General features: G+C 38.0%; 1 protein-coding gene across 27 annotated transcripts in view; it reads left to right on the forward strand.

The window, feature by feature from the left end:
* Window positions 1-17,858, forward strand: part of Abi2 (abl interactor 2) — a 98,875-nt gene extending 81,017 nt beyond the window's left edge. For 14 of the 27 annotated variants that reach the window (XM_041659388.1, XM_041659399.1, XM_041659390.1 and 11 more), the window contains 3 exons: window positions 220-306; window positions 8,129-8,302; window positions 17,504-17,858. In XM_041659388.1, the coding sequence (XP_041515322.1) occupies window positions 220-306; window positions 8,129-8,302; window positions 17,504-17,679 (437 nt within the window). In that variant the 3' untranslated portion in view covers window positions 17,680-17,858. The remainder of the gene's footprint in view (window positions 1-219; window positions 307-8,128; window positions 8,303-17,503) is intronic. The other 13 variants (XM_041659392.1, XM_041659408.1, XM_041659393.1 and 10 more) reach the window with 1 other exon arrangement.
* The last annotated feature ends 4,024 nt before the right edge of the window (window positions 17,859-21,882 follow it).

Raw genomic sequence — 21,882 nt, forward strand, 5'->3', positions numbered from 1 at the left:
ACGTGCGTGTTAAATGGTGCCTGTTGTAGTTCTAAGGCTTACTAAAACTCTCTAGTGTGTTATTTTGTTTATAAAGTTACCCTCAAAAGTGGATCCATAAGGTAGACAAATGTCTGTGAAAAGTGGTTTTCCTCCTTTATATATTTTATTGTATTATCCTTTCCTTTCAATATAACTTGCCCTTACCCCTTATCCTCCACACCTTTTTTGTTTTTGCAGTATCTCTTGCTCCTCCTCCTCCTTCCATCCTACAGGTAACTCCTCAGTTACCTTTAATGGGATTTGTGGCCAGAGTCCAAGAAAATAGTAAGTTTATGTCTTCTTTATGCTGTAGTTCAGATTATAGGCATAGCATGTAATTTACATATGACTGACTAAATAGTCATTCACAGTGCTCCTTGCATTTGGATAGTCATTGTAAGAATGGCTAGTGGTGATGATAACGTAATAGAGGTGGGCCGGAGAGAGAGCTCAGTGGCTAGGAGTTTGCTCTGCTCTCGCAGAGGACCTTGAACACCAGCTCCAGGAGCATCCCACGCTTCTGCCTCTGCAGATACTGGCACTCATATGCACTTCACACTTCTACACATAATTAAAAAGAAAGTTAAAAGACAATGATGGGAAATTTCTATGCTTTCAAATGACTTTTATAGCTCAGAGCACATGCTTATTACATGAGATTCCAGATTTGGTCCCCAGAACCATAACTAAAATACCACTACTGATACCCACAAAGTTTTAAAGGTGAAGCAAATACACATACAATAGTATAAGTGAAAGAGAGAAAAACTGCACAAGGAGATATTCTGATTGCCAAATAAATATCCTGCTTTTTTTCTCAGTTGCCTAGACAAAGTGGTAGGCTAGTTGTTACTAGAGATGTGTTATGGGTAGCCTGAGTATATACCTCTCTCCATTTCAAGTATAAAAAAGGACCATGCCACAGTAGGGCATAGAAGATCAGTCTGTCAGTTTGTCTCCCAAAAAGCATAGACTGGCAATGAATTTTCTTTGGTTTGTGGTCTGCTGTTGAATCATCATGCATTGTCATAGAACTAGTTTTATTGGTATTTTAAGTCTTTTGGGGAAGCATTAAGGAAGCTCAGGAGACTTTATTTCTAAATTGGGAGGCCTGTGTTAACATTTGAGGATGAATGGCTGTTACGGAAAGAAATTAACAGTCTCTGTGATAGGTGATTAAGGAACCAAATTAGCCTAAGGTTGCATGATGTCATGTAATCTAAACTTAGAGGAGTTACAGTTGATTCTTGAATAATTGGGGTTTGAGTTGTTTGATAGTAAAGGACAGACAGACAAGACTATTTTGCACAGCTACAACACATTTTAATAATAACATCCAGAAAATACCCATAAATCTATTATAAAAAGTTAAAGTCAAGCATAAAAACATTGTATCAAACATTTGATAATGTCATTTATCAAAGTCAAGCATCAAAACATTCACAGGTCACACACGACCTCTTCTGTAGATGTAGTATTGTTGAGATGGTAGCTGCTTTTTTTCTCTAACACTTTGTCGTCTTCCAGCACTGTTGTGAACTCATGTTGCAGATCTGCTTAGAATAGAGAGTTAGGCTAATTATCCTTGCATTCCCAGTAAATTGTCTATTAAGGTAAAAAGTGTTCTCCTGAGGGTGGGGTGCAGCTGGGTTGGTAGAGCACTTGCCTAGTGCAAAGGCCCTAGTACTAATTTCTGCCACTGGGTGGTTGGGTGTTGAGAGTGATTAATTGTGATCTCTCATAATTTTTTTTACTGTATATAATATGTGTGACAGAATAAGTGTTAGTTGACTACTTAGCAAGGCTTCCTGTCAGTAGCAGGCTATTAATAGGTTTCTGGGAGTCAAAAGTTACAGGTATTTCTGCCGGAGAGGTGGGGAGAGGTGGTATAATCTGTGCTTTTGTTCAAGGGTCAAAATGTGTATTAAGATAGTCATCAGGCTGTACTTGTCCATCCCTGGACTAGAAGTAATTACTAGAAGTAATCTCTTGCTAAGATTCTCTGGAAGTAGGCATTTAATAATACAGGGTCTGTCGGAGCAGGGGCTTTGATCACTTGGTTTGCTGCCTGTGTCCCTGGCACTTTGGCCTCCCCCTGCCCGTTTTTTTTGTTTTGTTTTGTTTTGTTTTTTTTGTTTTTTGTTTTTTCGAGACAGGGTTTCTCTGTGGCTTTGGAGCCTGTCCTGGAACTAGCTCTCTAGACCAGGCTGGTCTCGAACTCACAGAGATCCGCCTACCTCTGCCTCCCGAGTGCTGGGATTAAAGGCGTGCGCCACCATCGCCCGGCTCCCCTGCCCGTTTTTGTACTTTATGTTTGTATTTTAACTGGTTGTAGTCTAGTCTGGGTGCCCATCTAAGTTAGGGTTTCTGTTGCTGTGATACAACACCATGAGCAAAAGCAATTTGGGGAGGATAGGGTTTATTTTGTTTTTACTTCCAGCCGTCAGCCCATCACTGAAGAACCTCAGGGCTGGAACCAAGCAGGGCAGGAACTTGGAGGCAGGAGCTGATGCAGATGCCTGCTCTTCATGGCTTGCTCAGCCTGCTTTCTTAGAGTACTCCTGACCATCACCCACACTCCGCTAGGCCTCCCACATCTATCACAAATGAAGAAAATGTATCACAGACTTGTCCCAGACCAGTCTGGTGGGAACATTTTCTCTATTGATGTTCCCTCTTCCAGAATAACTGTCTGTGCCAAGTTGACAGAAAACTAGCCAGGGATAGGGCCCAAGGGTTGAATTTGTCAGGTGCCTTTGCTCTCCTATTTGCTGATGTCTAAAAATAGTTTGTTTATTATTTCTGTTTATTAGAAGGTACTCTATGAACTTTAATGCATTGTAATTTTAAATATGTAATTTTAAATATGTTTTCTTAAATTTAAGAGCATTTTCATTTATGTCCAAGTATTTCATTTTTTTATGTTTCAAAATTATGCCTTTTCAACCTACTGTTTTTTTTGGCTTGTGTGTGACCCATGCTGGCTTCACGAGAAACATTTGCATAGCAATGGTCAGTAGGTCTAGTGTGTGCCAGGTACAGCCATAGTATTACCCTTTGCCAGACTTTGAGGTTAAATGTAGGTTGGAAGATCCTGCATTTAAAATTTCTGGAAATAGCAGACTGATTAGAAAAGGCTTTTTGGAGTTCCAAATTTGGAGGACTTTACAGTTTAGTTGCAGTGTCATCCCAGTAAGAGTGGCATTCCCTGCATCACAAGTGAGTTTAAATTCCTCGAGTGAAGAAGAGAGTCAGTGGAAAGTTGGTTTGTTTGTTTTTTTTTCTTTGAATCAACTGATATGATGAACATTCAGATTTTGAAACTGGCTTTGAAGATTAATAATCTATCAGAATATTTTTTTTTCTTCAAAAATTGGACTTGAAAGTTAAGTAAGATCATGAAACTAGTAATTAACTTTGACAAGTAATTAGTGAAAGTTGTCAGGTTTGTAGAAACATTAAATATTTCATGAGTAGAAGTAGTGTTTTAATGTTATTTAAGTACATATGTGTTTAAGACTTGCCGCTTGAATGGACAATTGTAAAACATTATTATAGCACCACCGTTAGTATTTTAAAAGCCGTTTTCCCTGTGTATGAGGTATACTGGGATTGGCTTAACAGTCGTGGCAGGGCTTATACATTCAAAGAAATGTTATTTTCTTTAAAACATGCACCTAGGAAAGATGTGTATCTTTGTTTTAGAATCATCTTAAGATTTCCTAGGCATTATTTTAAAGATAATCTGTGGAAATAATATTTTTTGCATTAAATTTAATATGTGGAAGAGTCTGGAATCACTTGCAGTATTTATTATTTAATATATTAAACTACTTACACTGTGATAAAATGTGCAAATATACCCGTTATTATTTTTTAGAATTCTCATATGACACTCTGTTGACAGAGGTTTCTATCCCTCCTGGTCCTTTAGCTGTTCAGTCCCAAAGAAACACATAGATTATTATAATAATATATTTATAATTTATAATATAATTATAAATCATTGGCCTCTTAGCTCAGGATTCTTATTAACTAACTCTTACATCTTACATGAACCCGTTGTTCTAGTCTGTGTTAGCCATATAGCTTGGTACCTTTATCAGTGAAACAGTCTCATCTTGCATCCTCTGTGTCTGGGTAATGACTGCAGACTGAGCCTTTCTTTCCTCTTCCCAGAATTCTTCTGTTCTCACTGCCCTGCCTACACTTCCTGCCTGGTTGTCCCGCCTATACTTCCTGCCTAGCTACTAGCCAATCAGTGTTTTATTAAAACAATACAAGTGACAAATCTTTACAGGGTATAAGACCATTGTCCCATAGTACTTCTCCCACCCCCCCCACACACACTTTTTTTTTTAAACAGAAACTCTGAATCTAATCTCCTTTGTTTAGCTTTCTTCCTGACCATTATCCATAACAATTTGTAACCAACGCTCTAAACAAAGACACATCCATAATCCAGTTTTGGGGAATGTGGGTGAGTTTTCCAGGCTACTTCCTGTTGATTGGGGGCACTGATAATCTTATGGGGACCTAAAGAAAATTTAGGATTATGATCAAGTCCTGACTGAAATACTCTGTGAGGCTTGATCATCTCAGCCAGCACTACTGAACTGTTCTAGATGTGTCAGAGGAAACCCCAACAGAGGTCCTCTGAAATGTTGGATCATCTGGGCCGTCTGCTCCTATTGGAGATTTCCCAGGGGGGGTCTTCCTTGATCAAACCTGACTTTTCTTAACCCAGAATGAATCCACAGGCTCTGGTTTCCTATGGAAACAAAAGCAAAACCTCTCCTCTAGAGTAACATATCTTTTTGTTTAAAATTTAAAGTCAAGGCATTTTCAAAATATATATGTTGGATTGATCCCACAGCATTTACAATCAAATTTCTTCTAGCTGCTGTTGCTTTTACCTCAGCCATCAAACAATTCAAAGACAACATAATAATACACAGTACCCAGATTCTCTGTGTATTTTCTATCTGAAAGTGCCTTTATTTTAAACTTTATTTTTAATTTTTGGTTTTTGGAGACAGGGTTTCTCTGTGCTTCTTTGGTTGTCCTGGAACTCACTCTGTAGACCAGGCTGCCCTTGAACTCACAGAGATACACCTGCTTCTGCCTCCCAAGTGCTGGGATTAAAGGTGTGTGCCACCACGCCCACCTACTCTTTTTTTTAAAAAAAAGACTTTATTCTTTTTCCTTTCTCTCCTAAGCAAATATGCTGTAAACCATTTAGAGGTTTTCTTCGTTTGAATCTATCCTTACTGTATATCTCTCATTTCTGACCACATGAGTCATTGCTAAGTGATATGTCTAGGATTAAAGCCATGGCTTTGACAACTGGCTCCACCCCATTAGCTTTGTGAGAATCTAGCTTCATGGCAGAGGTACTGGCAGGAGCCCTGTTTATTGTCACAACTCTGTGGAGTTTCCAGGTCCCTGTCACCACCAGGAAGCATGCTGTTGGCTTTTCCTCAACACCATTTAAGTGTTTTGTAGCAGAGCTGTTTAAAAGGCTGCAAGATTTTTGCAGCTTATGCTGAGTCAGGAAGCCTCTCTTAAGATGCACTTGCCTCTAGCAAACAGAGCCCATCCAAGAAAATGCTGCTACCAAACAGCCATGCTTAACTCGGTTATTTTTGTGTCTAGAATTCCTTCTCAAACTCTCTCAGGTTTTATGTGGATATAGTTGTCCATGTTGGTGCCATTTTTTGACAGAGGTTACCGTCCCGCCTGGTCCTGCAGCTGTTCAGTCCTAAAGAAATACACGGGGGCCTACATTAATTATAAACTGGTTGGCCTATAGCTCAGGCTATTTATTAACTAATTCTTACATCTTACAGTAACCTATAATTCTTGTCTTTGTTAGCCACATGAGGCATTCTCATCTTGATTCCTCTGTGTTGGGGTGACAACTGTAGACTGAGCCTTTCCTCTTGCCAGAATTCTCCTATTCTGGGTGCCCCGCCTTTACTTCCTACCTGGCTACTGGCCAATGAGCATTTTATTAAAACAATATAAATGACAAATCTTTACAGGGTACAAGACCACATTGGCACCATTGAGTACAGCCCAAACTCAGCAAACTTTTTTGTTCCAAGTCCTTTTAGGCTTCCTCCGCTGTCTAACTTTGAATGATTCTCTGAAGCTTTCCTTCCTGCTTTATCTATGTACTTTGAAAAAAGATACTTTTATTCTTTACAATCAACTTGAATGTCTATTCCCTATTCCCCATGTCCTGCTACCTCCAGACATTAACTTGACTCATCCTTCAGGTCTCAGGAGCCTTTTCTGCCCACATAAAGAGTTTGATCTCTGGTGTACACTGCTATAATTTTCACTCTACTTAGTTATAAATCAAAATTTGATCACATTTTGGTGACACCTGTCCACCATATTCTTAGTGACATTTGCCCACCTTCCTCTCCTTAGTGCAAAACTCATTCCTAGTCACATGAGGCTCTTGGGTGGTATTTACCTAGTGATGATGAAGCATTACTTAAAAACTACAAATTTTATTCCATAAGTATAGTGTAGCTTCTAAGGTAATAGGCAGAGGGAAGTCAGGTGCTTTTCTGTCTATTGTTATAGGGACATTAATCTTCTTTCCACCTCCACAAAATTAAAATTAAAAACAACATCTTGGCTTGGGGTATAGTTTAGAGGGTTTGCGTAGGATGTGTAAGGATCTTGAATTGAGCCTTAGAATCACAAAAATGTAAAAATAAAGAGAAAAATTAGGTAAAGAATATATTTTACAGTTCCAGCTGAATAACTGGCATACTGCACAAATAAAAATAATCTGGCTCTGAGGATTATAAAGAAGGTAAAAATGATCAGAGTTGGTATTTTGAATAATTTATAGCATAATTTCTCTGATTTTCCTGAAAGTCCCTTGGATCTCTGTTTCTGTGTACTCAGTCTCTTATAAATGTACACAAGTTTCACTGTTGTTTTCACACCATTATATGAGAAACATTAAATTTGAAAATTTGAATAAAGGATATATTAGGAGCACGAATTTGTGATTTACATTTGTAAAGACCCTCCCCCCAGTCCAAAACCTAAAAATCTTAAAACATAAGACATAAGTTCAAGGCCAATCTAGGCTACATGGTAAGGCTACCCTGCCATCAAGAAAATAAAGTTCTAAGCCAATAGGAGTAAAGATTTTTTAATGAGACACTCTTTATAAAGTAGGTAAGTACAAAATGGAGGAACACTGAACTATCGAGGATGGTGTTGGTACGACTGATTGTTCAGAGAATTTCATGTGTACAGTTTTGGTAGTTTATAAGTAAGAGTAAGTGTTGATGATTAAAACTGAGTAGCTGGTCAATGTTAATTTATTTTTCTTTGTTGTGTTCAAATATGTATCAAGAATTTCAAGAGTTCTCTGGGTTTGAAGATGATTTTTTTTGTTACATCTACAATGTGATGAGACTGATTCTAATAATATGGACATGTAGTCTCAAGAAATTTTAAATAATGACTAATCCTGAATTAGTTTAAATTCTACAAAGAAACAAAATGTTTTATTGACTCAAGTTATCCTAAGTTGTTAGTGATTTTCCTCCTCAATTCGGTACATTTCTGTTTACTGAGAATTAGACTGCTGGTGTGGGAAATCCTTATAATTCCAGTACTCGGAGCCAGTTTGGGTTAGAGTGGGAATCTGAGTATGTATGCAGAAAACTGAGAACAAAGTAGTAGATTGTAAAAATTTGACTATTTCTTTGACTCACTTTCTTTCTTAGGTGATTGTGACTATCCAAGTTATTAATATCTCTGATAATTCCTTGACTAGGATATAAAAACCAAATATATAGTACTCATTTCTTTAGAAAGGTGATTAAAGGTTGTGGAGGCCCCATTAACAATATTCTGACCAAACCCCATTCGGCATCCACCAACACTCAGACAAAGGAGGGAGAAGTTATGCTTGGCAATTTAAAATATCATAATGGTGGGAAAATTTCTCTTATTCGTTTCTTGAAAGATGATTATTTTTGAGTATGGGTTTATACTTAATGAATCTAGAAACTTAGATGAATATTGAACTTTGCATGATTTATAGTTTGTCAGCTTGATAAATTCTTAGTTTCAGATACACCCCCCCCACCCCCGCCTGTGGAAGAGCCGGTCTTTGATGAGTCCCCCCCTCCACCGCCACCTCCAGAAGATTATGAGGAGGAGGAAGCAGCTGTGGTTGAGTACAGTGATCCTTATGCTGAAGAGGACCCACCGTGGGCTCCAAGGTCTTACTTGGAAAAGGGTAAGTGTCAGGAGGGATCTGAAAGGACAAAAAGCAGAAATGAGACTTGCTGGTACAGAAACGAGTCTTGTTTATTTTTTATTTTTAAGTGAAACTTTATTTATTTGTATTATTTGTTCCGTTTTTGCTCTTCTGTCAGATTATAAGGATTATGATTTTGAAGGCTATTGGTAAAATTTTATTTCTGTCACTATTGAACTTGGTTTTTCCAAATGTTTGTATAACACAAAAATCAAAAAACAAGTAGTCTTTTCTTTTGGAATCCCCCAAAAAGATGATTATTTTTCCAAATTATTTCTATCCCTGTGCTTTCATCCATCATCAGCAGCATTATTATTTTAATTTTTTCCTCTTTGGGAAGCAGTCTCACCAGGTAGCCCATGTTGCTCTCTCTTGACCCTTCTTTCTCCTGCTGGAATTAAAGGTGTGCACCGCTGTGCTGGAATTAAAGGTGTGTACCACTGTGCTGGACTTCTAGATACTTAATTTTGAGTTATTTCTATGTGTTTGATTATCTCCATAGGAAACTTTCTTTTAAAGAATGATGTCTCAGTCTCTTCTGTAGAATAGTGTGTGTTGTGTGTGCCTGTGTGTGTGTAAAATTGTCTCTGTTAGGTGACCATGACATTCCATCTTGAACCAGGAGCTTCAAAGTTTGGAGAGTAATCAACCAGTTGAGCTGTACATGGTGGCTCAGCTACATGGTGAGGTCCAGGTCAGCTTGGGCTACAGATTAAGACCCTGCCTCAAAAGGAGAAAAGAAAAAAAAAAATCTAACTAGATTAGAATGGGGGGAGAAATTTGTTGATGTAGAAGGAAATTTTCTGTTAAAGAAACCAAAGTAGGCACCCACTGTGTCTCAGAACATGTTATAGAATCGTGTTTTACTGTTCTATTGACGTGATGAATCAGCATGACCAGGCAACTCACAGAAGTTGGAGCCTTACCTACAGTCTCATGGAAGTTCAGAACTTCCTGGTCTGGCCCCTGTGGATACTTCATGCATTTGGTACATAGATGTACATGTACATAAAATAAAGTTAGAAAAACTTTAATAAAAGCAGGTCAGTAAGTTTAGCCAAATGTAGGGAGTGAGTTTTGGCTCAAGTACCATGAAGCAGAAACCATTGGGGGATTATTGGAAGTTATCTACCACAAAAACTATAAATTCAGGGTATCAAGAAGTAGACTCCAGATAGAAGAAACAAAGAAAATCTTGCTAAGGCCCATCATAAATAACTAAAAACTACTAATAAATAGAATGATATTAAAGATGTTTAGCGGGGAAATAACTCTTTACATAAGAAAGCAGTAACAGCATAGTTTTCCTGCAGGTCGGAGGCAGAGCATCTTTAAAGCAGTGAAGGAAAATGTCAGTCTACAGTTCTTTAGCATAAACGCCGTACTTGTTATTGTTACTATTATTAACTTTTACTTATTTTGAGACATGATCTCTCTATGTAGTACTGACTGTCCTGGAACTCAGAGAGATCTACCCGCCTCAGCCTTCCAAGTGTTGGAATTGATGTTGTGCACCGCTACCGCACAGCTAAGTATCCATTTTTAAAGATCTTTTGATACAGAAGGGATATCAGATGAAATCTCAGGTCTACAAAAGCAGAATGAAGAGTAAATGGTAGGTATATGGGTATACACATGTTCTTCATATTTTAAACAGATATGAAAGTGACTTCACTGAGACAAATAATGGAAGGGAAATCCCCATAAAGTTTATAGACTGCCTGTGACCTAGTGTATCTTAAATACCCAGTGCATAAACATGCCTGACTGTGTAAATAATGTAAGCTTTGGAATAAGCAGTAAAGACAGAAAACAAAGTTTAGACTATATGCAAGTAGAAGAGTTGAATAAAATAAAAATACTCAATCCAAAGAGTCAAGAAGAGAACAAGTGATGAGACAGAATTAAGGAAAGAGATCTCGTGAGTCCGTGCTGACGCACTCTGGAGCTGAGAGGACAGTCTTTGGTATCAGGCTCACCTTCAACTCGTTTGAAACAAATTCCCTTGACCTTTGTCATTATGTAGGCCAGACTAGTAGCCCTGCCTCCGACTTTCCACGTTGCTGTGGGAGCCCTGGGACTGTAGATGCGCTGTTGTCCTGCTTTGTGCGTGAACTTGGGTGCTGACGACTTTACTCACTGAGTCAGCTCTGCAGTCCAGACAGGTTGGGTTTGAATATACAGCTGTAGTTGGAAATACAGCCTATACATGTGTGTATTGAACAGCAAAGTAGTTAAAGGATCTCAAATAAAAGTTGAGAGTTGGTCTCATATATTAAGACCAAATGTGTACATCACTTATAAGAAACCCACTTTAAAACGATACTATTGGAAAAAAATAAAAGAATGTTTATCAAAAGAAGGCTAGGTTAGCTGAATTAAGGTCAAAGATTTCAGAGCATGAAATATTATATACAATAAGAGACAATTCTTAAGGATAATTGAGTTATTTCATTAAAGGAGACTTAGCAATCTTATCTCTATAAAAAATTAAAAAACACTGAAAGAAAAAGTACAAATCATAATTTTAGTTAGACTTCAGTATTCCTGCTTATATCTTTTTACAAAGGAAATGGTAAATCAATAATGCTACAGAAAGACATGAACAATGTAAGTTTGCCTGTGAGAAGTATGGGGTATTTCATCAAGCAATACATAATGTAAATTCCTTTAAAATACCAAATTCATTTTTGTTTATATAGATTGTATTTTAGGCTATAAAAAGGCTCTATAAATAAAGCTTGAAATGATAGAAAGTACACTTTTGACCATAATAGGATTTCTCCTGTTTATTCTCTCTCTATCACCAGCCCAACCAGTCCTTTCTCCTGCTTTGCTTTTGGCCATTCAACTCCTCATTAGACCTATCAGGTGTTTTAGACAGGCAAAGTAACAGCTTCACAGAGTTAAACAAATGAAGCATAAAAGAATGCAACATATCATTGCATCATTAAAAAATATCCCATAGCATAAACAAATGTGACATATCTTAATATTCTACAGCACATACCTGGTACTAGGAGCTGAACCTGAGTTTCTAAAAGAGCAGCCACTGTTCTTAACCACTAAGCCATAGTTCCAACCTGAGAAATTTATGAAGAAAACTTTACAGAAAATAGAAACGGAGGCAGTGCATCTGATGAGCTATGGAAAAGGGGTGAACTGATAAAAGCCAAAAATAAAATCCTTGAAAGTATCTTGTAAAAATAGAAGCTGGGCATGGTGTCACACACCTTTAATCCTAGCAGTAGGGAGGGTGACAGGAGGATCTTTGAGTTCAAGGATAGCCAGAGTTACACAGTGAGAACCTGTCTCAAACAAACAAATAGAAAAATTTTTAGAGTTTTCATTGAATGAGATCTAGCAGTGCAGGAAATGGATAATAATAGATTGTGACTAAGTAAAATTTATTGGGATGCTTGATTTAACATTTGAAAAACTAACCTTTGTAATTTTCTTCACAAATTAAAAGTAAAAATTAAAGGTAAAAAATATTTTGTACAAAAATACTATCTGATGATTCATAATGAAAATTCAAATGTAAGAATGAAAGGGCGGCTTCAGTCCAATAAAAGGCATCAATTTAAAACCATCGACTAAACTAACATTGTGTCCATGTGAGAAGAATAAGTATATCCCCCAAGATTTCAAGCCCTACCCACTGCAGCAAAGAAGGAAGTCATCAGGGTGTAGATATTGGGGAAAAGAGCAAAAATGTTTGAATTTTTCTCTTGAGGAACTTAAATATGTGAAAAGAGTTGATAGAATTAAAAAGCAAAATTATTACTAGTCAATATGGAAAATTAAGTGGTTTGATGTACTAGCAATAATTGAAGATTGAATTTACAAAACCTTTGTAATATCAAAATTATGAAATACTTAAAAAGTCAGTAACATACTTGGGCATGCTAGGGCAGGAAAGCCTATAAGCCTGCTTATATGGGAGGTGGAGTGAAAACTTACATCTTAAATTGTAAGGAGTGCCCCCAGCTTATTTAGACATGTTTGTAGGAAAGGTGTTGCAGCTCTGAAAAGCTAATTTAGTTATTCCTTTAGATAAAATCACAGTGAAGTTTACTTTAAACACAATCAAGTCTTCACTGGGCATGTAAAAATCTAAAGAGGCTTTCAAAAGAAAGTTTTATGTTCAGCTAATTCTTTAAAGTCTAAAAGAATATGCTCAATATTTCTAAGGTTAGGTTCTGTTAATATTCAATCTTTCAAAGCAAAGATTAAGGTGTTGTGGCACAGATCTGTAATCCCAGCTCTCAGGTGACAGAAACAAAAGGATTGCACCTCAGGGGCTAATATATATATATTAGATTTTCAAGACGGTTTCTCTGTAGCTTTTTTGGTTCCTGCCCTGGAACTAGCTCTTCTAGACCAGGCTGGCCTCGAACTCACAGAGATCCGCCTGCCTCTGCCTCCCTGAGTACTGGGATTAAAGGCGTGCGCCACCACACCCGGTGGGGTTGTGTATTCTGACTTAATTTGGGTAGAGGCAAATTTTTGTTTTGTTTGAGACAGGATCTTACTGTATAGACCAGATTGACCTTGAACTCCAAGATCTACCTGCTTCTGCCTCCTAAGTACTGGATTAAATACCTTAATACCCAGACTGACAGGTATTTTTATGTGTTCTTTTTGTGCCCGTCACAGCACAAAACTTATTAATAAACTAATAATGATTTAATTGAGTGTGTGTGAATCACCACATTTAATGTGACAGTACTTTCAGGTACCAAATGTGAGAACTATTGTAATTCCCACAAAGTAGTAAAAAAAAAAAAAAAGCTTGGTAAAAATTAAGTAGGCTTGTGAGCTAGGAAGTGAGAGTTGAGATTTGAACTGTGTCGCTTACCCCTCTCCCACTGTCCTAAACTTTGTGGTTTGCCAGCTTCTGCGCTCTATTTACTAGCATTCTGTGTGGTGAATGTAGGACTGAGAAAGGCCAACAAAGCACATTGTTTCTCAGATATTTCAGAGCTTTCAGAGTGACCTGTTACAAACCAAATAATGCTGTTTTTAAAAGCATTTGTTTTAGGATGTGTTAGCTGATATCTCCATTTTAAGGCCTGCAGAAAGATAGGCGAGAGCAATTTGACTTTCAGAAAGATTGGCTTAGTAAAGGTCAGTTGTTTTTGAATGTCTTTTCCCCTGTCATCCAGATTGTTTTGTACTTTTTAAGTGGAAGGGTACAAGGGAACCAAGAGCCATTACTTGATTGATGGTTGATCATAATATCATCAGGAAGTAATGTGCATAAGAGTTGAAAGTCAAGAAGAGTCTAGAAGTCAGTGCTCATACTGCTTCCAGGTACTGTTGAAAGGCTGGTAAGGACAGTGACCATGGTGATGAGGAAGTGCTGTGGGAATTTGGTCCATAGCCAGTTGTATTGGGGTGGCGTGGTCCAATGGGTATGGTCTTCTCTGGGGATACATGACCAGATAAGAACCATAGGGCAGGAATTCCCACAACAAGAAGTGCTTCTGTTTCAGAGATTCATGGAGTAGAATTTTATAGGGAAAGTATTAGGGGAAGGCAAAACAAACTCCTGGTTTCCTGGCTCGTGTAGAAATTCAGCGAAACTCAAGAGAAATAGAAGACACTGTTGGTAGAAACTGGAGGGGGAGGTGTCAAGAGGGGGAGCCTAGGTAATCATTGCCAAGCAGTACAGGATGAGAGGACTAGGGATCTCAAAAGGACCAGGAGGTTTATTAGTTACTTTTGTATGAAGTTTCATTAGCCTTGTGGGGGCAGAAGAAACATAGCTTCATTAACAAAGGGGTATTGTTTTCATAGTAGCACCATCCACAGTAAATTCTGAAATTTGTTTTAGCTGAGATTGCATTGTTAAGAGGTTAAATTTATTAGTGATAATGACAAAGTCAACTTTGGTTACCTCAGGGCAGATTGTACATCAGTTCCAAAATATCTTGGATAGGGTTTTACTGCCTTATGACAAGCCTTCACTCTCCATGTAAGTAAAATCACCTCAGTCCACAACAAAATAATACAAAAACAAATGGAGATGGGTAACTTGGTTACCTTCTGATTTTTTTCAGTGTCTTCCCAATTGCTGACATTTTACAGTGTCTTTGTTGCCTTTATCAATATTTCTCCAGACCATTCTCACTTACCTTCAAATGTATATTTGTTATACTTATTACTGGCTGAATATAAATCTGTTTTAGATGTCTAGTCCTTGTGTTGTATTGGGAACACATGTGTGAGCAATATCTCTAGTTTTCAGTATGTGATGTTTGTTACCTTTATGAGAGAAAATAGTTGAACCGTCTCTTTGTCCCACCTTCTTCCCTCCGGAATTCTCCTTACTCCTCCTGTTTTCTTTCCCTCTTCTGGTCTTTAACACTGTTCATATTAAATTTAAAATGAAATGTTTCATTTTGCTTAGCTAAAGTGTTTCTTATAGTACACCCCACTGGGGTGCTGTCCTTAGAATTTACAGTGTTTTCATGTTAGTACAACAATTGAGAGAAAATAACAAGCACCATTAGTTTTTGCTTACAACTACACAGAAATAGCCAGATGTCTAACATACATGTTTTATATATGCCTATGTTTCCCTGGAATGAAAATTGGTAATTTTAAACAGCATTGTTTGGGAGAATTAAAAATTTTAGTTGATTACTAATTTTGACCCTTAAAAAATAGGGTCTCCTGTGCTACTACAACCAGAGTCCATGGACTCATATTTGCTATTAACTTTTTCTGAGGCAATTCCCTTCCCTCTCTTCTTCCTCTTCCTCTTCCCCTCCTCTTCCCCTTTCTCCTCCTCCTCCTCCTCCTCCTCCTCCTCCTCCTCCTCCCCCTCCTCCCCTCCCCTCCCCTCCCCTCCCCTCTCCTCCCCTCTCTTCCCCTCCTCTCCCCTCCTCTCCTCCCCTCTCTTCCCCTCCTCTCCCCTCCTCTCCTCTCCTTCCCTTTCCTTTTTCCTTCCCTTTTCTTTCCTTTCCTTTTTGTTGGAGGCCGTGCGGGTCCAACACAGACAATTATTTCCCCTAACTGAACTGGTACGGAGTCGTGAGGAATAATCAGACACAGTTTACACAGTCATCATGGAAGGGCATCTCAGGGTCTTTTCTCCTGATGATCTCCTGAAGAACTCCCGTGTTTATTATCCAAACAGTTTATATACCATCACCTCAATTGAGTGGGAAAATACATTAGGCTATTAGGTAACCAGGTAAATGGCCTTCTGTCATGTCCTTATCTGTATGCTAGCTGTCACATAGGCCTGAATTAGCATCTCTATAAGACATCCTCCAAATTACAAAAGAAATAAGCACCAAACATCCTGACCAGCTTTAGCCAACACCTCTCCTCAGGTTATCTACATTTATAACAATAGAGAAAGAGGAGCAGCACATCCTTGGCAATTGTTACGCAGAGACAGCTTGTCTGCAGAGCTACATGGCCATCTCAGATCGGGCTTATGGCTTTTGTGCCATACAGAAATATGGGCCTACACCCTTTTCCTTCCCTTCCCCTTCCCTTTCCCTTTTTCCTTTTTCTTTTCCTCCCCTTCCCTTCTTTCCTTTCCTTTCCTTTCCTTCCCCTTCCCCTCCCTGTCCCTCCTTTCTGCTGTACACTGAACCTTGGGTCTTTTTACCACCAACCTACATCCATAACTTCCAGTTTCTATATCTTAAAGAATGCATACATTGAGTGCAATAACTTTGTGTACTAATTTACTCTGTTGCTACAAAGTATAAAGCTAATTATCTTCTGGATTACTTTTTATTGGGTCCATTTTTCTAAGTACCAAGAATGTTACCTTTTCTTAAAAAAAAAAAAACTAGAAAATATTGATTGGCTGGCAATACTAAACACTTTAAGTCTAAATTTCTTATACCTAAACTTGACATATAATTTACACTGAATTGTTTTTAGACATTTAGTGATATTTTGAGAAACACAATATTGACTCTTCTAAGTTAGGCCTCTGTAAAAGTATTTTCTGATGTCCTCAATGTACCCCAATAATAGAAAATAATTATGTATGAGGGAAGCGAATAGATTTTTTTACACAAACGGTCCAGAAACACAGGGCCCAGGGCTCTGTTAACTGGGATACATCTCAGCTCTCACGTTTTAAGACAAGTTACAGTATATGCTTAGAAAAACAGCTGGAGATATTAAGTTTTAAAAAATACATGTATTTATATGTGTGGGTATGTACATATTATGCACACATGTGTGAGTGCCATGGTAGAGGTCAAAGACAGTGTGTGGGAGTCCATTTTCTTCTCATATGTGGGTCCAGGAATTGAACTGGGTCTTCAGGCTTGGTGGCAGTGCCTTTACCCACCAACCAACCATCTTGCTAACCCAAATGAAGATTTTTTTTTTTTTGAAAAAAAAAATTCTTTGTGATACGCAGAAAATACACGGTGTTGGAACAAAGACTGTCTTAAGTGAATGTGAGTTAAGTTATAAAACATCCCATTTTATCAAAATTCTTGAGGGTAGATGTAATATTAGGAACTAGAGATTATCTGAGAGAGAAAGGTTCAAAAGCCCATTGCCAAGTGATTTAACCCATAAAAATCATAGAGGAACGCACAGGTGTCCTGGCTTTCTTCATTCTATTATTGTGGCTGTATTAAATTGGAAATATAATGCAGTATATGTTTTGAAAGAAAAAGTGTATGTAGGGCGGAAGGGGCAGGGGGAGGGAAAAAAAGTGTATGTATAGTAGACTTAGGTTGTAGGAATTCAGTCCCCATTCACCAACAGGCAGAGTCCAGAAAAGGAGACGAGGCCCTGCTGTTCCTTTAGCCTATCTCATTTCTCAGTTGCCTGATAATATATCTCCAAACAGTAGTGTAATATTTAAATATAAACATTTGTTTTTATACAATATGTTGCCTTAGTATAAGTTTAAGTGAATAGCTATCTTTCATGATCCTTCGATTTCTTCTCTGTAGTTGATTTTTTTATTGAAGGGTAAGTTTAACTAAACATTTTTTTTGTTTGTTTGCCATTTATACTAGATTTAGAACCTTTTTCTAAAAAAGGATGTTTGATTGTATTGAACTGTTTAAAATTTATATTCATGTGTTTTAGTAATGTTTAGAAAGTTGCTATGTATGAGTGCTTATTGGCTTTGTCTTTCTAGGACTGGTATTCTCATTCATATCCTATTTTGTTTTCCCCTAGTTGTGGCAATTTATGATTATACAAAAGACAAGGAAGATGAGCTGTCCTTTCAGGAAGGAGCCATTATTTATGTCATCAAGAAGAACGACGATGGCTGGTATGAGGGCGTTATGAATGGAGTGACTGGGCTCTTCCCCGGGAATTACGTTGAGTCCATCATGCATTACTCAGAGTGAAGCTCAGCACAGCTGTGCGTCCTCTCAGTCAGGTCTTCCCAGATGAGCTAGAGGCCCTGGGAATTTCCTCCCAGTGAAACAAGTGAAGCATACAAATGATGGAGTTATTTCTTTTTTTCTATGTTTTGGTTCATCCCCTAGTATTAAAAACAAAAAAATCAAATTTGAGTCTGAACAAATGGATCTTCTTGCTGTTATTTGCACGACACTGTCTGGATTGAAAATGTGACCATTTCTCATTCTATGGAAGGCATAACAACATGAACGTAGAGCTAAAACAAATCAGACCAAGACTGGCTTGAGAAAAGTCTGGGCTCTTTCTCAGGAATACTGTACACCCTTGGATTTCTCTTCAGAATCTGTGACATTGGATATTCATTGCCTCTGCCTTGGGGTTAGTCTCATGTCCCAGTGGACACCCGTGCCCCTTACTTTCTTTCATGCGAAGAGGAAGGAATTAGTGTTTAGATACCATATTTAACTACTTTTTGATTGTTTCAAAGGCTGTTTTTAACACTGTAAATCCTGTGTTCTCTTAGCACTGGAGTGTGCTAGGTGAGTTAATACTGAACTCCCTTGCATCCTGTCCTATTTGTAGATCGTAAGGATGACAAATGTGAGTCTCCAAACATTCCCACACTCCCAAACAGTCCCCACAGTTTGATTTTAATGTACTGTTGCATGAGGCTGCATTGCTGATAACAGCCAGTGAACCTGATATGAAATGTGATCCATACTTGTACTGAGGTAGAGGACTGGACACAAAGCTACCTAAGGCTCTGAAGGGAAGAGCTCCAGCCTTTGGCCCTAAGTGCTCCTTCAGGAAGGACTTAGGTCAGGAAGTCAGACCAGTTATTCCTGCCCTTTTGGTATTTAAAAACATTTTCTCCTTTTTAGAAGAGACTTGGTGTCCGGTCTCTTGACAGTCACTGGATTGGGAATGACAGGTGCTGCTGTGCCCTTGGATTGCTGTCGGTGGCGGTGTTAGCTGATGTGGAGTCATTTTTATTCTCTCAGCTCTAGAACAGATTGGACTCTAAAGTAGACAATCCTAGGAAGATCTGCACCTCGTGATTCAGACTCGAGTGTAGTGTAAAAGACAAAATACTTAACCCAGTCACTCTGATGAGAGTCAGTATGATTCTGAGATAATGGGCAACTCCCTCACCTACGATTAATTTATATTTAGTGGTGTTTGCACATCTGGTGGCTTTAACAATCACATCTGTGATTAGGGGTGTTGCTGCCCAGAATACCATGGTGACGGGCCAGTTTGTAGTTAGAACCAAAGCTTCCCTGTGGATTCTTACCAGTCCCATGAAAAGACCAGAAAGAATCTGACCTGGTAATTTCACCTGAAGGCTTAAAAGAGGAAATAATCGCTATGTTTAATTAAGATGCAGGCCTTGAATGTCCTGGATAGTGATGCTAGGATAATTTGGTTGAAAAATGAATAAGTGTTGTAGAAGGGAAGAAAAGCAGGTCGTACAGGCATAAGCTAACTCCACTAAGATCTGTTATCTGAGCTTTGCTGTGTAACTGAGACTCAACCAGTTTCTTGTCCAAGACTTGTTTTTTTTTGCTTTAAAATTGCAGGATTTTGTTTGTTTTCAGACGTGCTGTTCCTCCTGCTTTAGCCTCCCAAAACTAGGATTATAAGCAGGAGCATCATTAGAATATTAGGCATCAGCCTTTTTATCTTTTCTTTTTTTAAACATTATACTTCAGCCATTATACTTTTAGATGTTTCTGAACACTTTGGATTCATCTTTAACATGCTTCTAGTATACTTTCCACTTGATGCTTTTGTTAGGTCATATTGCCTATCTTCAGGATAATGTCCCTGGATGTCCCTGGAACTTTAGCTCCATTACGGGCACAGCAAGACCATATATGCACATGTTTAACTTTGCTTGTATTGGTACCTGGAAACTTTTGAAGATAGTTGCACTAATTATTTATTTAAGTAGCCATTTGCTGAGCAAGCTTAGTGGATTCGCAAGATGATGTTTGGAAACCCAGGAAAGAGCTGGTGGTGGGCAAGGAATACAGCTTACCTGTTGAGTTAAGGTTGCAGAGAACACTTTGTGCTGGATACTTGCACTAGGGGAATCCACAGGTCAGCTGATTCCTTCCAGTTGTATTACTGAGTACTGATGCGATTTTACAAAAACAAAAAAATGGAATCTGTTGAATTTTTTTTCATCTTTTGAATTTTTACAATTTTGAATTCTATAAATTGTCTTGGAAGGATAAACTCTGTAACAGTGAACTAGGCCTACAGTAATTGGAGACTTTTAATGTATGTAATATTTTGTAGATTGCATGCTATTAATACTGTGAGGTTATCTCCTATTTTATTGTAAATTTTCCCATTTATTTGCCCATAAACTAAAATGCAGTTGATATTAGAAATTTTAAATGAATGTTGAAACTTTGCTGACCAATAAGCAACTGCTTTTCCAGGTCACAGGTGCTTTTAAGGCATTGGTCTTCCTTGAGATTTCTGATTACACTTAAAAAAAAAACTGGATATTTGTCTCTTTTTTGCTATTAATATTTGAAGGTCAGTGGATCTGAGTGAAAATACATTCTTGTGCTTGACCTTATAGCCAAGGCAAATTAGAAACAAAAATAGTGCCAATGTTTTGAAATCTAGATCCAAGGGATTTCAGCCTGCTGTGTTTGGAATAAATATGAATTTTTAAAGATGTCTCCTACAGTATTTTCCTTTTGGTTACTTCCTTCTCTCTTCCTAAGAGGCACCTGCTGTTCCCATGTTGGGATTGGTACAGGACTGCTGATTTTGCTGTTCCTGAAAGCCGCTGGGTGGCATCTACCTTACCCTTACTATTGCTGTGTTGCCCAGCTAGAGCCTGGTGTGTGCATCCCCACAGTGGATATCTGCAGTGTAGTTGGACTTATTAACAGTTTATGATGATTCTTATGCATGGGGCATCAAAACGTTAGCTTGCTTTTATTTTTCACTTTTCATTTTCTTTAAAGATCACCTTCCTGCAGCATAACTCATGTTTTACCTTATTACCCTCTCTCCTTATGGAGAGAACATGGTGTGTCCTGAAGGCCATCTTTACTTCTAGAAAGGGCTTTGGTGAGGAAATGATTGATTGTTAAATCTTTGAAATGAGTGGGAGTTGTTTACTTCTGAATAGTTTTGACCAGGAACTGATGGGTGTGGAGGTGACATTTCTCTAACACTGTTAATTTTGGAACTCATAAGCCTTAAAATGCTTGTTCCAGTCACTTTAACAATGGGGTTAAATGCTTTGTTTCAGATAAACAGCTATTTAGTTCTTGGAACTCAGTCTTCTCCCCAGTGTACCAACTGCTGTAATTAAATGTGCTTTATTTTTCTTTAGAAAGCAACAGTTCCTGTTTTTAGGATGACACTTGAAAAGATATGCCATGTTTTGATAAATAACCACCCAAGTATTCCCATTGCTTCAAGCCTAAGTGCAGCCTGAGTAGAAATAATCATTTACCCTTCGAAAACTTCACTCGGAGACACATTTCCATACAGCGGTGTAGTAAGAACGCATTATATTTAGTTCTACACTGGCAGAAGCAGAGCGGAGAGAGCCGTAACAAAGTCACTGAGTGGAGGCATTGAGCTTGCTATCTAATTTTACTTTATGCTCTTTTTTTTTTAATTGAGAATCTCTATTAAAAAAAATGAAATGACAGGGCATAGCTGTGTAAATGAACCTTGCTAATAAATATGTTACATTTTTTGTAAGACAAAAAGCTTATTTTCACATTAAACTGAAGCCTCTTTTGCAAGTCCAGAATTCTACGGAAAAGCAGTTTTTAATCATATTTTGTGTCCATGTACTTTTTTTCTTAATGAAATGGTTTACAAAAAGAATGTCAACAATTTATGATCTGGCCAGTTAACACTTTACAGCTCCCAGAGAGTTGGTGGTACTGAGTAAAAACCATTCAGGCAACTTGAGTGGGCAAGTGTTGCCAGTAACATTCCTTATGTGTGCTATTGAGCACCTCCAGAAGAGTGAGGGACATTCACCTAATTTTTAAATTGTATTTGGAATAATTACTGCTGTGTACTAAGAACTTGACCCAAATAAAAATCACACGAAGTATATCCCAGTGTCTTGGCAGAATTATTTATGTATTCACTGCTTCTTTCTAACATGGTTCTAAGCATTGATGGTACTATTCAAT

This window comes from Microtus oregoni, unplaced genomic scaffold (assembly GCF_018167655.1).
Source record: "Microtus oregoni isolate MIOR12 unplaced genomic scaffold, Mior012 000010F_ref0000083, whole genome shotgun sequence".
Taxonomy (NCBI): Eukaryota; Metazoa; Chordata; class Mammalia; order Rodentia; family Cricetidae; genus Microtus; species Microtus oregoni.